Source organism: Myodes glareolus, chromosome X (genome assembly GCF_982192425.1).
Source record: "Myodes glareolus chromosome X, mMyoGla1.1, whole genome shotgun sequence".
Taxonomy (NCBI): Eukaryota; Metazoa; Chordata; class Mammalia; order Rodentia; family Cricetidae; genus Myodes; species Myodes glareolus.
In genome coordinates, this window is record NC_142053.1 from 114,330,852 (window position 1) to 114,351,224 (window position 20,373).

The 20,373-nt window shown below is 41.9% G+C and overlaps 1 protein-coding gene across 5 annotated transcripts in view; it reads right to left on the reverse strand.

Annotated features, from left to right (window-relative positions):
* Ctps2 (CTP synthase 2) overlaps positions 1–20,373 on the reverse strand; it is a 127,483-nt gene that overhangs the window by 13,506 nt on the left and 93,604 nt on the right. For all 5 annotated transcript variants that reach the window (XM_048440641.3, XM_048440645.3, XM_048440643.3 and 2 more), the window contains exons 15-17: positions 18,536–18,591; positions 15,833–15,929; positions 5,642–5,786 (exon numbers count right to left, since the gene is read on the reverse strand). In XM_048440641.3, the coding sequence (XP_048296598.2) occupies positions 5,642–5,786; positions 15,833–15,929; positions 18,536–18,591 (298 nt within the window). The remainder of the gene's footprint in view (positions 1–5,641; positions 5,787–15,832; positions 15,930–18,535; positions 18,592–20,373) is intronic.

Below are 20,373 nucleotides of genomic sequence, written 5' to 3' on the forward strand. Positions count from 1 at the left end.
TGGAATTCCCAGGCTGGGGCTGAGGAGTGTGGCTCAGTATAAGACTGTACACTTAACATGAGCAAGGCCTGGAGTTCAATCATCAGTATCATCCCCAGAGGAATTCCTCGCACAGGTTATATAGACTCTTTGTTTCGACAGGCTAAAGAATTCCCCATTATAAGCACCTAAGCATATTCTACTTAGAACAATAAAGGTGGAAATGGAAGACCAGGAACGTTTTGGGAACATGAGAAGCAGAGAGGAGCTCCTCACCCTGGAAACCAATTAAAGCCTCTTGCCAATAAAGAACCGAGAATTCCAGCACAATTAGTTACTAGCTGTTTAAGACCCATTTCAGGGCTGGAGAGATAGCTCAGCAGTTAAGAGAACTCACTGGCTGCTCTTCCAGAAGATCCAGGCTTGGTTCCCAGCACCTATATGGTGACTTTCATCAGTCTGTAACTCCAGTTACAGAGGATCTGACAACTCTTCTGGCCCCAGTGGGTACTGTATGCACATGGTGTACAGATACACATGCAGGCAAAACACCTCCCCACACAGAAAATAAAAATAATTAAAATCTCAAAAAAGTCTTTTCCCCTTTCTATATATAAAACATTTTCTAAGAATTTTCATCAGAAACCCATGTATAGGGAAAAGACATATACTAAAGTCCTTAATGCAACCCTAATGGTTCCTGATTTCTCCTTACCAGACTATAATTTCATTCAAGGCATCTCCAGAGCCACCTCAGATACCTTTTATCAAATGAAAAAGAAAAAGGGAAAAAAGATTTCTAAGCAAGCTTTTTTGCTGCAACTTGTATATACGGCTAGTGCTCAGATGAGTCACTGTGCCTGTCCCTTGCAGAGCCAGTACTCACCTCAGCTCTGCCCTACTTTCTGGGAGTCTCAGGAGAAGCCCACACTACGCTCTCACCGTGAAGTATTTTCTTCTGAGTACCTCTCTTTTTCTTGATCCTCTATATTAAACATCTTCAATAAAATCTCCAACTCTACTTCATTATACCAGCTAGTCCTGAAATTCTCTTCAGTGTCCAAGTCACAAACCCTAGTTTGGCCTGTATCAAGGTCCCTGAAAGTCTTGGAAAATTCCTGTAACTGCTGAGACTAACATTGAGGAGCTGTGTTTCTGTCCCCTCACTCCTGACACAAGTGTCCAAGTTTTCTAAATTTTTCTTATAATTATATGAAGCAGTCTGATTCCACTCTAACCGTGCTAGCAAGACCATTCCAAACTTGTGGTTTCCTTTTTTAAAAACAAGCATATGTGAGGGAATACCACCTGTGTGCAGGGAACCAAGGAGGCCAGAAGAAGGTGGTGGATCCCCTGGAGCTGGACTCATAGGTGGTTTTAAGTTGCCAGATATAGGTGCTGGGAACCAAAGTCAGGTCCCCAGGAGGAGCTGAAGGCATTTTCAAAGGGCTAAGCCATCTTTCCAACCCTTGTGTTTACCTCTTATAGACAGGACAGATAATATTTAGACACAGAAGGAGACATATTACCAAAGATTACAATTGCTTATTGAATGGACCATAATTTCCCATTAGACTTATTTACTCTGCAAATGGATTAATTGTACTTATCAAAAAGAATTAACCTGGAAGTTGCCATCTTTCAGGGTCAGTCTATAGCTGAGGGCTTTCAGAATGAATTCTCCACTACCAACTTGAATCAGGTCGCTTCTCTCGGTTTACACTGTTCGCATAATGTGATTTATGATGACCACTGCTTTCCTTCAGAAAGGCTGGAATTTTGATGGATGCTAGGCAGAGAACATCTGTGTGACGAAGCCCTTAGTAAAAATCCCTCAACTCCAAGTCTCAAATAAAATTCTATGGGCAGAAACACCCGCATGCATACACACACACACACACACACACACACACACACACACACACACACCTGTGTGCCAGCGTTGGAATGAGGGTGCACTTGATATCACAGAAGGGAGTAAGGGAGCACAGCAAACCTGCAACTCTTCCTTCTCCAAACTCTCCTTACATCTCGTCCCTGACTGACCCCTGTATGCATGCGCACTGGGTCACTGTCATGAATATTAGCTGTGAGCACAACTATATTCTGATTTTGACTCAAGAATTACTGAATACGCATGTATTCTTAGGTGGAACCAAAATAAGGCTCTTAGTTTAATTTTTTGTTTTACATTTTGAAACATGGTTTCAATCTGTAGTCCAGGTTGCCATCAAACCCATGGTGACTCACCTACCTGCACCTCCCAAGTGCTAGAATTAGAGGTGTAAACCACCACACCTGGCTGTGATGGCAGCTGCTGCTTCTCCTCTTCTTCCTTCCTTCCTTCTTCCTCCTCCTTCCCTTATTCTTATTTTGGGGTGGGGTGCCTCACTGTGTAGTCCTGGTTGGCCTGAACTCAATAGTAGACAAGGCTAAGTGTCAAACTCAAGAGTTGTGCCTTCCTCTGCCTCCTGAACACTTGGACTAAAAACATGTACTACCGTGCCCGGCTGCATGTACCTTTAAATTACACTTTGGTGGGGGATGTGCATGTGTGGAGGTCAGAGGAGAACTCGTGGGAGTCAGTTCTCTCCTTCCACCAAGTAGATCCTGGGGACCAAACTCAGACTGTCGTGCTAGGCAGCAAGTGCCTCTACTCATTAGGCCATCTTACTGCCTTAATGATTTTACATATACTTTTCAGTAATTAATAAAAAAACTAAAAATGCTACCCTAGAATGATTATGTCCTTGAACCGAATGCTGTAAGCCTAAAACTAGGGGGAATTGTTAGAACTGCTGCCATGCCGCAGATAACAGGGTGGCTGACAATTTAGTTCACCAGCTCTAAATCCCTAAATAATATTCTTACAAATTCCATGTGCTCAATGATAAATATTCTCTGTTGGGCAGAATGCAGAGGTTACAGCTCAGGTGTTCTTACTAAAGGCACGAACTTTACACTCTGCACCGTGAAGACAAGGCTGCCCGTGTGCCATGCCCGGGTACCATCAGAGAGAATTTCAGGGCAAGAAGCCATCCTTGCAGTACCTATGCTCGAGCTGTTTACAAGCAGTAGGTCTTGTTGGAAAGAAACACAGCTCGAAATAAATCACCTCGTAGCAGTGTGTGGCCAGCAAGGCAGTCACCTGCCTTTCAAAATTCAGCAGTTCCATGGAGGTGCCAGCGAGAAGCTGAGGGGAAAAGTCCTTAGTAATCCTAGTGTCTGTCACTGGATTATTAGTCACCATTCTTGGGGTTTGGGGGGAATTTGTTTATTGGTTTTTTTATGGTGAGTTGGGTTTTTTGTTTGTTTGTGCAAGGTTTCACGTAGCCCAGGCTGGCTTTGATGACCTTGAACTTCCGATCTTTTTGATTCCACCTCCAAAGTGCTGAATTATAGGCATGCATCATCATGCGGTGCTTTGTGGTGCTAGGGATCAAACCTCAGGGTTCATACATGCTAAGCGAACATTCTACAATTGAGCTGCATTTCCTATGCTGTTTTGGGGGGTGTTATTTTGTTTTATTGAGGCAGGGTCTTGATATATAACCCTGACTGGCTTGGAGCCAACAGTGTAGACTGAACCAGCACTGAATTTGCAGTACTCCCCTAGTCTCTGGAGTGATTGGATTACAGGTATGTGCAACCATATCTGCCAACAATCACCATTCTTTATTGAGATCCCTGCAGTATATCAGGTTTAGACCACCCTCTTCTGCTGCCTGCACTTACCACTTTGGTGGAGAGCCACTTGTATGCTAGGTAGATAGGCAGACATAAGGGAAGGTGCCAACTTGTGATTGATGCACAACCATGGAGGCCTACAGGTTGGCTGAAATTGGAATGAGCTCCATTAAAGGGGCTTTTCTTCTAAGACTGTATCTGTTTCAGGCAAGTGCTCGGCTATGGAGGAGCTTCACTCAGTAGTGCCAGCCTCCACGCAGGAATCAAGAGTTCTCACTCAGCAGGTGGGTAGGACAGCCAGACTACACAAACCACACACATTCGCTTGTTAGCTGATGCTTGCGAACAGCCAGATACTTAAGTGTATAATTTCTCTCAGCCCAACTAACTTGCTTCATTGTCACCTCCTATTCTACATGAGAATCTGTAATAATAGAGAACATAAGGTAGCCATGACATGTCATGGCACACATGTGATTTGGAATTCCACATTGGAATTTTCTATTTGTAACATAAACTATGCCGCCTGAGAACCCAGAAATGTTTTCCTCATATGAAATCTCTTGTGTAGAACCATAGCACACAAGCAGGCAATCTGGGGACCACATCTAAGGCAGGGAAGAATCTAGAGACCCCTTAGCCTGCTCCCTATGGTAGCCCTCAGACACAGTTGGAAGGCCACTGCTCTGATTAAAGACAGCAAAGAGTGATTAATAATTTGGTAAGGCAGCAGGCATATAAGCCATGTAAAGCTGTTCCCGTGTGAACCCACAGAAATGGGAAGCACTAGAGCCGTGAGCATCTCTGAATAATAATGCCATTATAAGAAGGCTTGTGTAACACAAGCTCACAAACACCCCTTGTACCGATGCTCCATGATCTCAAGTGCAGTCTTGCAATGGTTGTTTACAAGGATAAGAGTCTATGCAACACACAGTATTACTATGATAGTCAATCACCCTTCCTAAGTTTGGAACATTCTAGGTAGTTCCTTCCACATCTAAACTTTCTCCATATAATGCATACAACATTCTCAAAGGAGAATAAGTATAGATATAAATTCTATCCAAACTATTATTTAAATGTAATGAAATCTTGGTTACTACCTTGATCTTAACAATTACTGTGCTGTTCATCTGGGAAATTAGACCAGAGCAATACCTTCTCACCACTCCTGTTTTTTGCTTTTTTGGTTGGTTATCTGGGTTTTGTTTTTTAGGCTGGAGTTCAGTAGGTAAGAGTACTTGCCTAGCATGCATGAATCCCTGGGTTCCATCCTCAGGACAGCTAAATGTGGTGACAGATATCTGTAATCCCAGTATTTAGAAGTTAGAGGCAAGAGGATCCAGAGTTCAAGGTCATCCTTGGCTACGAGCAATTTCAAGAACAGCCTGGGATATGAGAGACCCTGTCTCTAAAAACAAATACTAAAGACATGTTGTCGTACTATGTATACCAGGTTTTCCTGGAATCCATGATCCTCTTGCTTCAGCCTCTCAAATACTGGGAATTCAGGTATATATCACTACAGCAAAATATATCTTTAAAATTTAAATGATAATATTCCTAAAGTATATACAGTATTGATAATGAAAAGAATAGCAAAAGTTCAGGTAGAAGAGATCATAACTTGAACTAAACAGAAATTAAATAAAAACCAATTTACTTAACAACTTTCAGGGAAGACAAGGAAAAACAGATCCCTTACCTTACACTCTTAACTCACAATAAATTCCAGATACACTGTTGGATATTAGACTATGAAAGTGTTAGAAGAAAACATTGGGGTTATAATTTATAAGATGTTTCCTCAGAAAAGATTTTAGGCATGATACTAAAGATAGAATGCAGAAAAAAATAAAATACATACTTTCTTCAAAACTTAAATTCCACAATGATTCTAAATTTTGTGGAAAAGCTAATATGCTAGTAACCATGCATCTTGACCAATTGCTAGGAGCATTAAACCCGTTACCTGTACGACAGTCTGCTCATCTGTTGGAGGTGGGTATTCAGATTGCCGGTTGCTGCAAGTAAGAGCCCCAGGTATGGAGGGGAAGGCTTCATTGGCCTAGACGAAAACTCAGGATGGAACTGGACACCAACGAAATATGGATGACCTGAAATGCGAACAAGTATGATGTGCTTGAATCAAACAGGCATGAGAACCACTAGAAAGGTTGCCACATAGTTGAATACCAACCCACACAAAGCACCGAAGTGATGATTTAACTTGTCAACAGAGTTATATTCATGATCCATTTTTGGAATAAAATTCCAAATTGCAAAACACATTTCACTTAATTAGAGACCTAGAATTTCTTTTTTTTCTTTCTTTTCTTTTTTTTTCCTTTATTTTGAGGTGGTGGTGTTAGACAAGGGAAAGAAAGTAAAACAAGAGCTTTTGAGGGCTAAGATGAAGTCTCCTTCTTGAGCATCAGCCTATGCTTCTGTTTTTCTTTTGAGATAAGGTGACATGTAGCCCAGGCTACCCTTGAACTTCTCTATAGCTAGCACTGATCTTGAACCTTTGATATACCTATCTATACCCCCTAAGTGCTAGGATTATAGGTGTGTGCTACAGGCTTATTCAGTGCTGGGAATTGAACCCAGAGCCTCATGCATTCTAGGCAAGCATTTTACTAACTTAGCTATATCCCCAGCGCTAGCCTGCTTCTGGAAGGCCTTTCATTGTTCATTGTTGGCTCAATTTCCATATTATCCCTAGACTTCAAGCTAAACACCACCTGAGGTTGGGAAAGTGGCTTTTCTTTTTCTAAGCAAGCATGAGAACCTGAGTTCAAACCCCCAGCATCCATGTAAAAGAGTTTAGTACCATTGCCCCATGCCTGGAATCCCAGAATAGGAGGGTAAAGACAGAAGGGTTGGGGGAGCTTCCTGGTCAGCCAGCCTAGCAGGAAATGGAGAGTTTCCAGTTTGTTGAGAAATCCCCATCTCGTGGCAATAAGGTAAAGTGATAAGAGGCACTGATGTCTTCCTCTGACCTTTGCATAGACACACACACACGCACATGCACACATACACACAAATTAATTGAACATTCAATAGCTGGTAACCACTAGACTGAGCAGGCAGAATAGTTTCTGCGTTGGAACAAATTCTCCTGAACAGGTCTGACCTCAGAAAAAAATCCAGTGGAGGAATACCCTATATGTAATCAGAAGCCTCCTTGAATTGCAGGGCTTCTCAGCTATGAAAGGCTTGGCACAAGGAATGGTACCTTCTCCCTCAACAAAAGAAAAAAAGCGTTGAGTATGTTGGTGTGAGTATAATCCCAGCACCCCAGAGGTGGATGCAGGAAGATCAGGAGTTCAAGGTCATCTTCAGCTACACTTCAAAGTCATCCTGGGCTACAAGAGACTCAGTCTCAAAGAAAGGTAAAACAAAACAAAAGTCAGCGTCCTCATTAGTTTTTATTGTCAACGTGACAGAACTTAGAGTCACCTGGGAAAGGGGACCCTCAAGTGACGAACTGCATTGAGTACACTGGCCTATCCACATCTGTAAGAGATTGTCTTAATTGATGAGGGAGGGTCACCCCACTGTGAGTAGCACCATCCACATGTAAGTGGACCTGGGTTGTATGGAAAAAACTGAGCATGATCTAGAACGTAAGCCAGTAAGCAGTGTTCCTCCATGGTTTCTGCTTCACTTCCTTCATTTCCCTCAATGATGAACTATGACCTGGAAGCATAAGCCAAAATAAACTCTTTCTTCACCAAGTTGCTTTTGGTCATACTATTTATAACAACAGAAACAACATAGTGGTAAAAGCCTGTAATTCCAGCATTTCAGGAGGCAGAGACAGGAGGATCACCACAACTTTGAAAGTTGGGGTCTACACTGTAAGCCTCCTTTTTTATTTTAATTTATTTATTATTTATACAGTGTTCTCATTGCATACGGTTGTGAGCCACCATGTGGTTGCTGGGAATTGAACTCAGGACCTTTGGAAGAACAGGCAAAGCTCTTAGCCACTGAGCCATCTCTCCAGCCTGTAAGCCTCCTTTTTTTTCTGAGATCCTGTCTCAGAAAAATAAAAACAAACAAACAAAAAAACCAAGGGCCATAGGAAATGGCTCAGCAGGTAAAATGTTTGCCTCTGCCAAACCTGATTACCTGAATTCCATCCCTGGAACCCATGTGGTGGAAGGAAAGCATCAAAAACTGTCTTCTAACCTCCATACACAAGCCACGGCATGAGGCCCACCCTTCACCCCCACTCCCCACAAATAAATGTACTAAAGTAAAAAAACCACAAAAACATAATACACAAAAATATATTTTAAAAACAAAGAAAAGTCATCTATACTTAGAGAAGAAGTTGAGCAATATAACTTTAAAGTAAAACACATTAAACATTATAGCATAACATCTAGGGATGTCTTAGAAAGAAGAAGACAGCACTTCTATTTCTGCAGAGCTACAGAGAGACGCTGTGACACACATCACGTCTTAGCCAGGGACAGACTATTTAAATGAATGGATCATTGCTCGGAATCGCTTTATTCAAGCAAATCCTCTGTGTGGATATGAAGAATGATGAAAGAGTTTTTATTTTGATGATGTTCTATCAGTCAAACAAAGTACCTTTAAAAGTAATGCTCTTAATGGCTTCTAAGCAGATTCTGACATTCTACAAATCTCGAGTCTTGTTCCTCTCAGAATCCTTGAGGGACAGTAGAGACTTGTGGCTAGGCTTCTAAAGGGTACTTAAGATCAAAATCTTCTGGGGAATTTTCCTTCATAAAATGAATTCCCTTGCAGTCAGCTTTTAAAACCTGCAAGGTTTTACGGCAGCTCTCGTTTCCTTCCCAGCCTTCATTAAATCTGAAGGCGGCAATGGGAATCTAAATCTTTGTGAAGAAAGTGGCCTCTCGGTATTTGCTGATAATAAGAGAAACGCGAGAATGAAAAGAAAATAAGCACTTGAACCAAGTAAACAAACAGCTATTTACTTAAGAAATTCTCGGCCTCTTCTCACAAGTCACGAAAGGCTGGTAGCCTTCAACAGCCATCAGTGATCATACTCGAATTCAACATCAAAATGACCCCTGAAACACACCATCACTATTCCCATTCAAAACTATTCACAGCAACCAGACATGGTGGCTTACACTGTAATGCTGGCACTTGAGAAGCCGATGCAGGAAGACTGTCTCAAGTTGGCCGCTAGGCTATATAGTGTATTTTTAAAATGTTTGAGCTACTGACTGATACCTTGTATCTCAAAAAAAACATAAAAAAGACAAAATTAGACAATAACCTCCACAAAATACACTCTAGTCAGAAGACCCAATGGAAATACAGAAAACTAAAATATTTTGAAGGTAGCAACAGAAGAAGGTTACAACCTGAGCTTACTCCCCACCTCCTAATGCCTAGCTCAATGGTCCTGGACATGTTATTTAACCTCTCTGAACTCCAGCCTCCTCCATAAAGGGAGGAATTAACATCCATCAACCACTTTGTGAGGCACACCACAGGTACATATGGAGTCCCTAGCAGGGGCTTTCAGATCAAGCATCTAGTAAACACACTAAATATCCATTATTTTCTTTCAGGGTCTAGGTAAGAGGCTACTATGTTCAAGGAAGCCATCTCCAACATCAAGTCTCCTCCTGGATTGGGATTCACCCCCACTCCCTTTCTGTTTGGGATTCTTGAAGCACTCAAATAGATTATGGAACATCAAAATGGTAAAAGACAGAAAAGAGCATTTAAATCAGAGAATTATGACCTGAGCTGAGATGGAGAAACAGATGCCAAGTTGTAAAGAGAGTCTGGAAGCCTAAAGCACATAGGCTGAAAAAGCAGGTTTTCCCATAGAAGAGAAAGAGGGAAGAACACTGGAACTCATTGGCACAGAAGACCATTCCTAAATATAACCCCAGTAGCACAGACACTGAGAAAAACAACTAATAAACGGGACCTCCTGAAACTGAAAAGCTTCTGTAAAGCCAAGGACACAGCCAACAATACAAAACAGCAGCATGTAGGGAAAAGATCTTCACCAACCCCACATCAGACAAAGGACTGATCTCCAAAATGTACAAAGACTCAAGAAATTAGTCATCAAAAGAACAAATAATCCAATAAAAAATGGGGTACAGTCCTAAACAGAGAACTCTCAACAGAAGAATCTAAAATGACTGAAAGACACTTAAGGAAATGCTCAACATCCTTAGACATCAGAGAAATGCAAATCAAAACAACTCCGAGATTCCATCTTACACCTGTAAGAATGGCCAAGATCAAAAACACTGATGACAACTTATGCTGGAGAGGTTGTGGGGGAAAGGGAACACTTCTGCATTGCTGGTGGGAGTGCAAGCTGGTACATCTGCTTTGGAAATCAGTATGATAATTTCTCAGAAAATTAGAAAACAACCTTCCTCAAGACCCAGCAATACCACTTTTGGGTATATACCCAAAGAATACTCAATCGTACCACAAGGGCATGTGCTCAACTATGTTCATAGCAGCATTATTTGTAACAGTCAGAACCTGGAAGCAACCTAAATGCCCCTCAACTGAAGAATAGATAAGGAAAATGGAGTACATTTACAGAATGGAGTGCTACAGAACAGAAAAAAAATAATGACATATTGAAATTAGTGGGCAAATGGATGGATCTAGAAAACATCATATTGAGTGAGATAACCCAAACCCAGAAAGACAATTATCATAAGTACTTACTCATAAGTTGCTTTTAGACATAAAGCAAAGAAAAATGAGCCTACATTTCACAATCCCAGAGAACCTAGACAACAATGAAGACCCTAAGAGAGACATACATGGATCTAACCTACATGGGAAGTAGAAAAAGACAAGAATTCCTGAGTAAATTGGGAGCATGGGGGTCAAGAGAGAAGGTAAAAGGGGGGTGAGAAGAAGGGAGGGAAGCAGAGAAAAATATATAAATCAATAAAAACAATTTTTTAAAAAATAAAATAAAGCATAATAAAGAAAAAATTCAATTTTATGTATTTTGGTTGTCTATGATCAAAAATATTTTAGCAAGCTAAATTTGTTCTTTGACAATTTCACATATGTATTCATTTAGATATATATTTATATATGTACACATATATATTGTTCTTTCACAATTTCATATATATATATATATATATATATTGTTTGTTTGTTTGTTTGTTTCCCCGAGACAAGGTCTCTTTGTGTAGCTTTGGAGCCTGTTCTGTAGCTCACTCTGTAGACCAGGCTGGCCTCAAGCTCACAGAAATCCACATACCTCTGCCTCCTGAATACTGGCATTAAATGTGTGCACCACCATCAAAAAAAGAAAGAAAGAAAAAAAGAATAGAAAAAGCATATTTTCTAACATCATTCTAACACTTTATTTTATGTATTTGTTTGAGACAGGGTCTCTCTGTGTAGCCTTGGCTGTCCAGGAACTCGGAGATCCAGCAGCCTCTGTTTCCTGAGTGCTGAGATTAAAGACATGAGCCACCATGCCTGGCTATTAATTAATTTGTCAACAAGGTCTCTTTATGTCGCCCTGGCTGGCCTAGAGCCCACTATGTAAACCAAATAGTCTTCAAACTCACAGTGATCCTCCTGATTGGCCTCCTAAATCCTGGAATTACAGGCATGCACCCCCATACCCAGTTTGGGCATCCATTTTGGAGTATTCAACACGTACTTCACATTCAACCAATCAGAGAGGTTTCTCCAACAATTTCACATGACTAGACTGCACAGCCAGAGCTCTGTCCTGCTTAGAAAGTACTAGAGATGGGAGAACCTAGAGGCAGGGAGGAACTTGAGGACAAGTCAGACTTGAAGCCACCATGCAGTGAGGCTAAGGTGACAGGAACTGGAAGGGCAATCTCAAACACTTTCTCTGCATTAGTAGACTCTGTAGCACTTGACAAGTGACTACAAGTTGGGGTGTGAAGGGGAGGAAGAGCTTACAATTCAATATCAAGTTGATGACCTAGGAGAATGGTCATTAATCAGGAAGGAAGAGGTTCCTGATTTGCTAGTGTCTACAGATGGTTTTTTGTTTGACTGGTTGATTGGCTGGTTGGGTTTGGTTCGGTCTGGTTTGGTTTGGTTTTTGAGACAAGGTCTCTTGTAGCCCAAGTAGACCTCAATGAACCTAAGGATGACCTTGAATTCCTGATCCACTTGCTTCTACCTTCCAAGTGCCAGGATTACAAGCATGCACCATCACACCTGGCATTGAGGTACTGTGGATTGAGCCTAGGACCTTGTGCGTCCTGGACAAATACTCTGTCAAGAAGATAGACCTTTCCCCCAACTCTGTAAAGATTATTTTGGAACGCGACAACTAAGGGGTAGGGGGAAGTAGGTCTGCTACTAGTATCCACTGACCAAAGGCCAGGGATGCTGACTAATAACCACACAGCCCAACAACAAAGAATGGTCTTGCTCCAAATGTCAGTGGCAGAGATGGTAAGAAACTCCCAGGAGAGGAGACTGATGGTAAATTAATGTAAAATATCTTGAGGAAGAGTTTGTAGAGCATTTAAATTGTTTGACATAAAATTAACATGCCAAGAAAACATTCATTCAAACAAACAGATCAAGAAGAAATTCCCCAAGTCTTCAAGTTTGTCAAATGAAATGTACACTCATGTATTTCTGCAAAGGGCTGAATAATAAATATTTTAAGCATTGCAAGTCATGAAGTGTCTTTCCTAACTACGCATCTCTCTTACTGCAACATTAAAAGCATCGTCAGAAGCAAGGTCACTCTGACAATTCCTGCCTTTGTATGTGAGAGTCAGCATAAACTCTTGGAATCACCAGTCATGAAAGTAGGTCATAATACCCTCATTCTTGCCAGGCACGGTAGCCTACACCTGTGATTCCAGCATCTGGCAGGTAGAGCCAAGGAAATCGGGAGCTCAAGGCAAGCCTCAGTACTGAGTTGAAGAAGACAAGCCTGGAATATATGAGACTGTATCAGAAACATAAAAACAAAACCAGTGGGGTAGAGGGGAAGACCCTCCTTCCCAGGGGATTCTGCCCGGCATCTGTGAGGGAAGACTGCTGCAGAGAGAGACCAAGAAGAATCTGGACAGTCTTGCTGGCCTCTCAGTCTACTACACCTGATCACATTTACCATAATGCCTTATCGCATTTCCACAAGACAGCCTATTCCTCTTCAAAGCTAAGAATAGAAAGAGTTTCCCCTGGATCTTTGGGTCTTCATTTCTGAAGGACCCTGTGTTGCATGAAACTATTAGACTTTTTACACTTTGGGATAGCTAATCTTGTCAAGCAGACACACCCGGGAAGAGGAAGCCTCTCCTAAAGAATAGACTCCACCAGAGAGACCTGTGGTCATGTCTGCGGGCCACCATGTTCTTGATTGCTAATTGACACAAAAGGGTCCAGTTCACTGTGGGCAGCACCAGGCCTGGGCTGTATTAAGAAAAGTTGCTGAATGTGAGCTTGGTAGCAAGCCAGCAAGCAGCACTTCTCCATGGATTTTGCTTAAGTTCCCATCTTGTATTCTTGATGATGGACTGTAACTTGTAAGATAAAATAAGCCCTTTCCTCCCTAAGTTAATTTTGGTCAGTGTCTACCTTATTAATGTGTAAGAGTGGCCTACATGGTACTTTTTGGGTTTTTGTTTTGTTTTTTTTTTTCTAGATAGGATTTCTCTGTGTAGGCCTGGATGTCCTAGAACTAGATCTGACCTTGAACTCACAGAGATCCCCCCAACACCACATACGCCTCCCAAGCACTGGGATTAAAAGTGTGCACCACCACCACCTGGCAGTGCTACGGATTTTTTTGGCAGCATGAAAGCTGAAGAACTTCCATGGAGAGAAGAGGATTGGTGCCATATGGCAGAGTTCGAATCCCAGAAGAGAAGCTAGGGAAGGCCACTGGTGAAGGTGCAACCCCAGCTGCAGTGGAGACCCCAGATTATTGGAGACCCCAGGACTCTGGAACAACAAACAGCCAAGGACAGGAGCAGGTATGGAAGGAAGCCAGCCTGGACCTAAAACGCAAGTTGAGTGCTGTAGGTGGCAGAGCCAGAGAAGTGGGACTGCCCAAACCTTTTGGAGTTCAGAAGATCATGAATGAGACCCAGACTATGGACATGGGGCTTTTTTACACTGTTAAGATTTTGCTTTTGCTTTGATCTGGTTTTACCTGTACCCTGGTTCTATTCTCTTCAAATAAGAAAGTATATAATTACTTTGCTTGCTTGCTTTTTTGTTTGATTTTAATTTTACAAAAGCCTATAGCTAAACAGTCTTAAACTTTTAAAGAGATACTGAACTTTTAAAGCATTAAAATTTTTAAAGATTTTGAGACTTTAAAAATTGGACCATTATATATTATAATATCAACATGAGATCTTGGGACTAAAAAAAGGAAAAGTTATGATTTAATGGTGATACGTTTGTCACATTGACAAGGGGTAGATTTGTGATCACTAATCTTAGTTGTCAACTTAACACATCTGGGGAGATGAATCTCATTTGAAGCACTGCCTCCAAGAGATTAGCCTATGGTCCTGTCTTTCAAATATTTTTCTTGACTACTAATTGATGTGGGGTGGCCAGACTACTGTGGACCATACCATCACCAGGCATGTGGTCCTAGGCTGTATAAGAAAGCTACCCGGGAGCAAGCCAATTACCAGCATTCCTCTGTGGTTTTACTTTAAGCTTGTGCTTTGGCTTACCTTGATGATGAACTATACATATCCTGTAAGACGAAATAAACACTTTCTTCCCTAAGTTGTTTTTGGCCATAGTGGTATATAACAATAACAGAAGAGCTAACTGGAATATGCTTTGCTCTTTTATTTATTTGTTTCTTTTCTTCCAGAGCTGAGAACTGAACCCAGGGCCTCCTAAATCCCCATCCATTTCTTTTCTTTTATTAATCTTTTGTCACAGGAATGTCAGCTGTGACCTTGGTGAGTGAAAAAAAAGGTCACACCTTCCTACCCCTATACCAATCTCCAATAAAACTATTTATGGACACAGAAACTCAAATGTCACATAATTACATAATTATTTTCTCATGTCACAAATATTCTTTTGAAGTTTTTTAATCACTTAAAAATGTGGAAAAGGTATTAACTACAGAGAGAAAGAGCACTCGCGCTGACCCCTGGGCAAGCTAAGGAGCTGAGAGAAGTTAGGACCTCAGGCACACTATGTCCGTGTAGGGCTGAATGAGAAGAATGCGGCCTTCTGTCTTGTCAGTAACAAATGTGTGCTTTCGGATCTATGCTCTCAGGGTTTCCTAGCCTAGTCATATACAATTTCTGTGCTACTTATTTATTTCATGTAACCCAAACCTGCCTCAAACTCACTACAAGCCCAGGCTGGTCCTTAAATCAAAGCAATCTCCCTGAATCAAAACCTTCCAAGGACTTTGATTACAGACTCTCTTCTGCGCTTTTCCTCAACAGAAGTCTAATCCTTTGTGTTTTCTTTGCTTTAAGACAGGGTTTTATGTTTAGGCTGTTCTCAATGTGTACCCAAGAATAACCTTGAACTTCTGCTCCTCCTGCCAGGATTACTTTACAGGAATGTGCCACCATGCCTAGGTTATACTGTGCTGGGGACAAAACCTAGGGCTTTGCGCCTGCCAGGCAAGCATTCTACCAACAAAGCTACATCTCCAGCCCCTTGTTTGATCTTATGAAAAACTCTAAGTGGAATGATTAGTGTCTAAAAATTCAATGACTGGACCAAGGTTGCCCTTCAAGCACAAGCAGTAGAAAGAGTTAGTAGACAATCTGGGGTACACATACAGTAGATGTCCATCGTTACCAACAAGAGCAAGGAGAAAAGCAAGAACACCAGTTGAAGAGCTGTCTGCTTTCTGCAGAGCATTTAGAGCTGCCACGGGATTGAGAGGGGGAAATGGCAAAGCTGCCTACTACTTTTACAGCTGGTAGATGGGAAAATACAGCTACTGATGCTAAGATCAGACTAACAGGTTCCAAAATGATAAGGATTATATGCAATGTGTTTTTCACGCATTCCGAAGTTTTGTATGTATTTCAAGGGACTGAGGAATTGGAGGAGGGGACAATGAACTAGATCCCAAATTAGTCTGTGTATGACAAAATGGTGTTAGGCCATTATGAAGCTTTCTAGAAACAAAGAACCCACTTACTTGTCAATTCAATAATTTCCATCCTCTTCCCATCTACATCCTGACCAACAAAGCAAAGATCTTTCTCCTCAAATCGGTTGATCATGTTAGGGTTTACCTGGAAATACAAGAAAGTCAAGCTTTGAACTACAGAGAAATTCAAACAGCTTATAAAGAGGTCCTGCATCCATTGGAAGGTTTTTCCATTGCATTGACCCTCTACTTAATTCCTATATTCAACACCCCAAATCTCATTTTAAATTCACGATGAATTTGAAATATGAAGTCTAATTCACGTCACATGAACCTGGGAGGTTCGTGCTGTATCACTCAGAGACAGGATTCCAAACAAAGGACCGTGGTAATGCAAATATTCTGAATCAGAACCTTGATACCAACTGCTTATAGACATCCTTGTATCTGCTGCTTCCCTGAGTTAAGTGTACTGAACAATCTGTGATGGCCAATCTTCATTGTCAGTTTAACTAGATTTACAATTATTGGGGAGACACACTTCTGGGCATGTGTATAGAACATTTCCAAGGAGCTGCTGACTAAGAAGGGAATATCCATCCTGATATAGGCAGCACCACCCCATGGTTAGGGGCGTTGAACTAAATAAAAAGGAAAAAAGGAGAAAAGAAGCTGAATATCAACATTCCTCCCTTCTTCCCTCCCCTTTACTTTCCCTTCTCCCGCCCTTCTTCCTAGCTGCTGTCAAAATGGTATCAGGTACCTTATATCGGATTTCCACATCATGATTTCCTTATAATGATGGCCTATTTCTCTTTAAACTATGAACCAAAATAAATCCTTCCCTAAGTTTCTCTTGTATTTTACAAAGCAACAAGAAAGTAACATACATTCTCTATCCCCAAATTCTAATTTTTAAAATGTGTATGTGTATAGTGTGCATGTGTGTAAGCGTATTTGCATGTTATGGGTACACATGGATACGGGTGCATGTGCTCGAGCGTGCACGCACATGGAAACCAGAGGTTGATGCTGGGTGTCTTCTTTCATGGTCTACTAAGGTTGGGCCCCCTATTGAACCTGGAGCTTGCCCAGCTTGCCCCGAGGATCCTGCTTTAGCCAGCTGTGTGCTGAGATAATAGACAGGCCATCACACTTCCCAGCACTTATGTGGGTGCTAGGAATCTAAATTCTAGTCCTCACACTTATGAGGCAAGCATTTTACCCAGAGCCATCTCCCCAGGACCCCAAATCACAAGTTTGAGTGAGGATTGAAATTCCTCTTTCCCTTGATCTCGGGACTTTTTGCTATCCCTTTCTAGAAGCTGACTCCAATTGACAAAGACAAATACAATTAACCCATTGTGGTGGTTTGAATAAGAATGCCCCCCCATAGGCTCATATATTTGAATGTTTAGTCATTATCACTATTTGAGAAAGTTTAGAAAGATTAGGAGGTGTGGCCTTATTGGAGGAAGTGTGTCACTGGGGGGTGGGCTTGAGGTTTCAAATGCTCAATCCAGGCCCAGTATTCCTCCTTGCCCCACTCAGTCTGTGAACCAGGATGTAGCATTCAGCTACTGCTCCAGCTCCAAATGTGCAGCCATGCTCCCCACCATGATGATAATGGGCCAAACCTCTGAAACTGTTAAAAAAAAAATCCTTTTGCTTTTTGAGGGCTTTTTTTTTTTTTGGTTTTTTGTTTTGTTTTGTTTTTCGCTTTTTGGGTTTTTTTTTTTCAAGATAAGGTTTCTCTGGAGCTTTGGAGCCTGTCCTGAATTTAGCTCTTGTAGATCAGGCAGGCCTCGAACTCACAGAGATCCGCCTCTGCCTCCCAAGTCCTGGGATTAAAGACATGAGCCACCACCGACCGGGCAGATCTCTATGAATTTGATGGCAGCCTAGTCTACATAGGCATTCTAGATCTTGTCTTAAAACAAAAAAAAAGAAAGAAAAAACTAAGAGACAAATAAAAGTGACCTAATCAGATTGAAGAAAAGTTCATGATACTCCAGTTGCTGCTGGCAATCATTTTACAATGATGAGAGAGACCATTGTGGGCAAACCAAACACATAGAAAAGGAAGGCCAAGAGAACTATGGAGACAACAGGAGTCCTGGTTGTACCAAGTTTCGAGTTTGCCTGTGACCTGAGCTAATAAATGCCCTCATTCAAATTGGTTTAAAAAAAAAAAAAACAAGCAAAGATTCCTATTCTTCAAAGTCAAAGACATCAGATTGGCTGCCTAATCCCAGAATGATCATGCACAGTTCCACATGCCATGCTTTGTCTGCTGCAATCTCAGCAGTTAACTCCTCTTAGTCACGGAACACTAAGCCTCAAGCTCAATGTGAACGTCAGAAGAGGTTCCTGAAAGCTAGAATCCACCATACAAGATCCAGAAACTCATTCCTGTGCCAGAAGCATTTGGCTCCTTGTTGGAGGTTATCTATCTTTCCCAAACCTGAGAAATAAGAGGCAGCGGTTAAGGAAGAATGGGGAGTTGCTTTGGTCTAGGATGGTCTTTTTGCCATGTCTATTTGTTTGCACTCAGGTTCTGTGATGCTCTCCCATCATCTACTCTTTTATCACAACAGCTTCCTCTCACAGTGAGAGATGCTACGGAAATACAGCAGCCTCACCTACAGATATTATGAAGCTGGACACATTTCCCAAAGGGCCTACTTACAATTGCTGGGATTCTCTGCACCAATTATTCACATCCCTCAGTAACTCACATGAAAGGCATACCTCATACCGATGTCTGTGTCTTTCTTCTATATAAGGAACGTCACCATAAAGCTTCCCTGTGAAGACATAAGAATGGAATTAACACTGAGTGATGAACTTCAGAAGCACATCATGGCAAGAGTGTAGATCTCTTGTGATCTTCAATGGAATCATAGAAAGGACCAGACTCCAAGAAACAATGTAGATTTTCTTGTCTTCCGGTAGGAAATCAAGCAGCAATTCTCTTGTCCCTGCTTACCAAGTGCTAAGATTACAAGAGCACACCAGCAGGCCCAGCTCATTATGTGCTCCTGAGGATCAGAACTCAGGTTCTCATGCTTACAGGGCAAGCATTGTGTACACTGAGCCATCTCCCCAGCCCTTATGCCCAGTTTTTATGAAGTACTGGTGATCAAACTCATGGCTTTGTGCATGCAAAGAAAGCACTCTACCAACTGAGTCACGTCTCCAGAGCCACCTGCAACTTCTCTCACCCTACTGTACTGGGTGCTTTTGTGTGTCAACCTGACCCAAGCTAGAGTCATCAGAGGAAGAAGCCTCAGCTGAGGAAATGCCTCCTTGAGATGCAGCTGTAAGGAATTTTCTCATTTAATGATCAATGGGGGAGGGCCGAGCCCATAGTGGGTGGTGCCATCCTCTGGGCTGGTGGTCATGGGTTCTGTAAGAAAGCAGGCTGAAAAAGCCAGGGAAAGCAAGCCAATAAGCAGTACTCCACCATGGCTTCTGCATCTCCAGGATCCTGCCCTGTATGAGTTCCCATTCTGACTCCTTTCAGTGATGAACTATGGTGTGGAAGTATAAGCCAAATAAACTCTTTCCTCCCCAAATTGCTTTTGACCATGGTGTTTCATCATAGTAATAGAAACTCTAACCAAGACACCCACTGTCCAGATAACTGCATGTTCCACCTTAAAATGTACTCTGACCTAACACTAGACTTGTGGACTAGGAGTGTAGTTCCGTGGTGGTGTGTGTCTGACCTAACACTAGACTTGTGGACTAGGAGTGTAGTTCCGTGGTGGTGTGTGCAAGCACTAGAGTACTAGTTTGGCAGGCACAGGATCCTGGATTTGGGCTGGGAAGATGGCTCAGCATGTGTAAGCATTTGCCTCCAAAGCTTGACAACCCAAGTTCAGTTCCCAAAACCCATGTAAAAAAAACTAATGTAGTACACATCTGTAATTCCACCATTCCTACAGCACGATGGAGGGTAGAGACAGAACTGTCTGGAAGCTTTCAGCCAGGTAGCCTGAAGTACATAGTACAACTGAAACCAGAGAGACCTTCCTCAACCAAGTCAAAGGCCAGAACGAACCCAAAACTTCTCTGGCCTCTATACATGAACTACAGCACATATGTGCACACAAATATATATAAACACACACATGGTATGGCACATACGTGCCCACATACACTAACACACACACACACACACACACACACACACACACACACACACACACACCACAACTCTCACAGACAGATTCTAGGTTTGATTCTCTAATACTGCTAGAGGTTTGCGGGGAGCAGTGAAATGAAGACTAAGATTAAAGCACAAAGATGTTGACTGTTGTGTTATTTAACAGGCGACACATGGAAACAAGGTAAGCATCAAATGAAAAGGCTGGTGGATTAAATATCACCTTCTTTACCGATGCTCAATCAGGAGCGTGTGGCTGCAAATCAGGCAAGGGGGCACTTAAACAGCCATGTAGCTGCACTACCACAGCTCAGTGCACCACCTTCAGCAGGACCTTGGGCACAGCATTCTACAAAATGGACGGGATCACATGCACAGAGCCGGTTCCATCAGCAAACTCCTTTCAATTAGGTTGCAA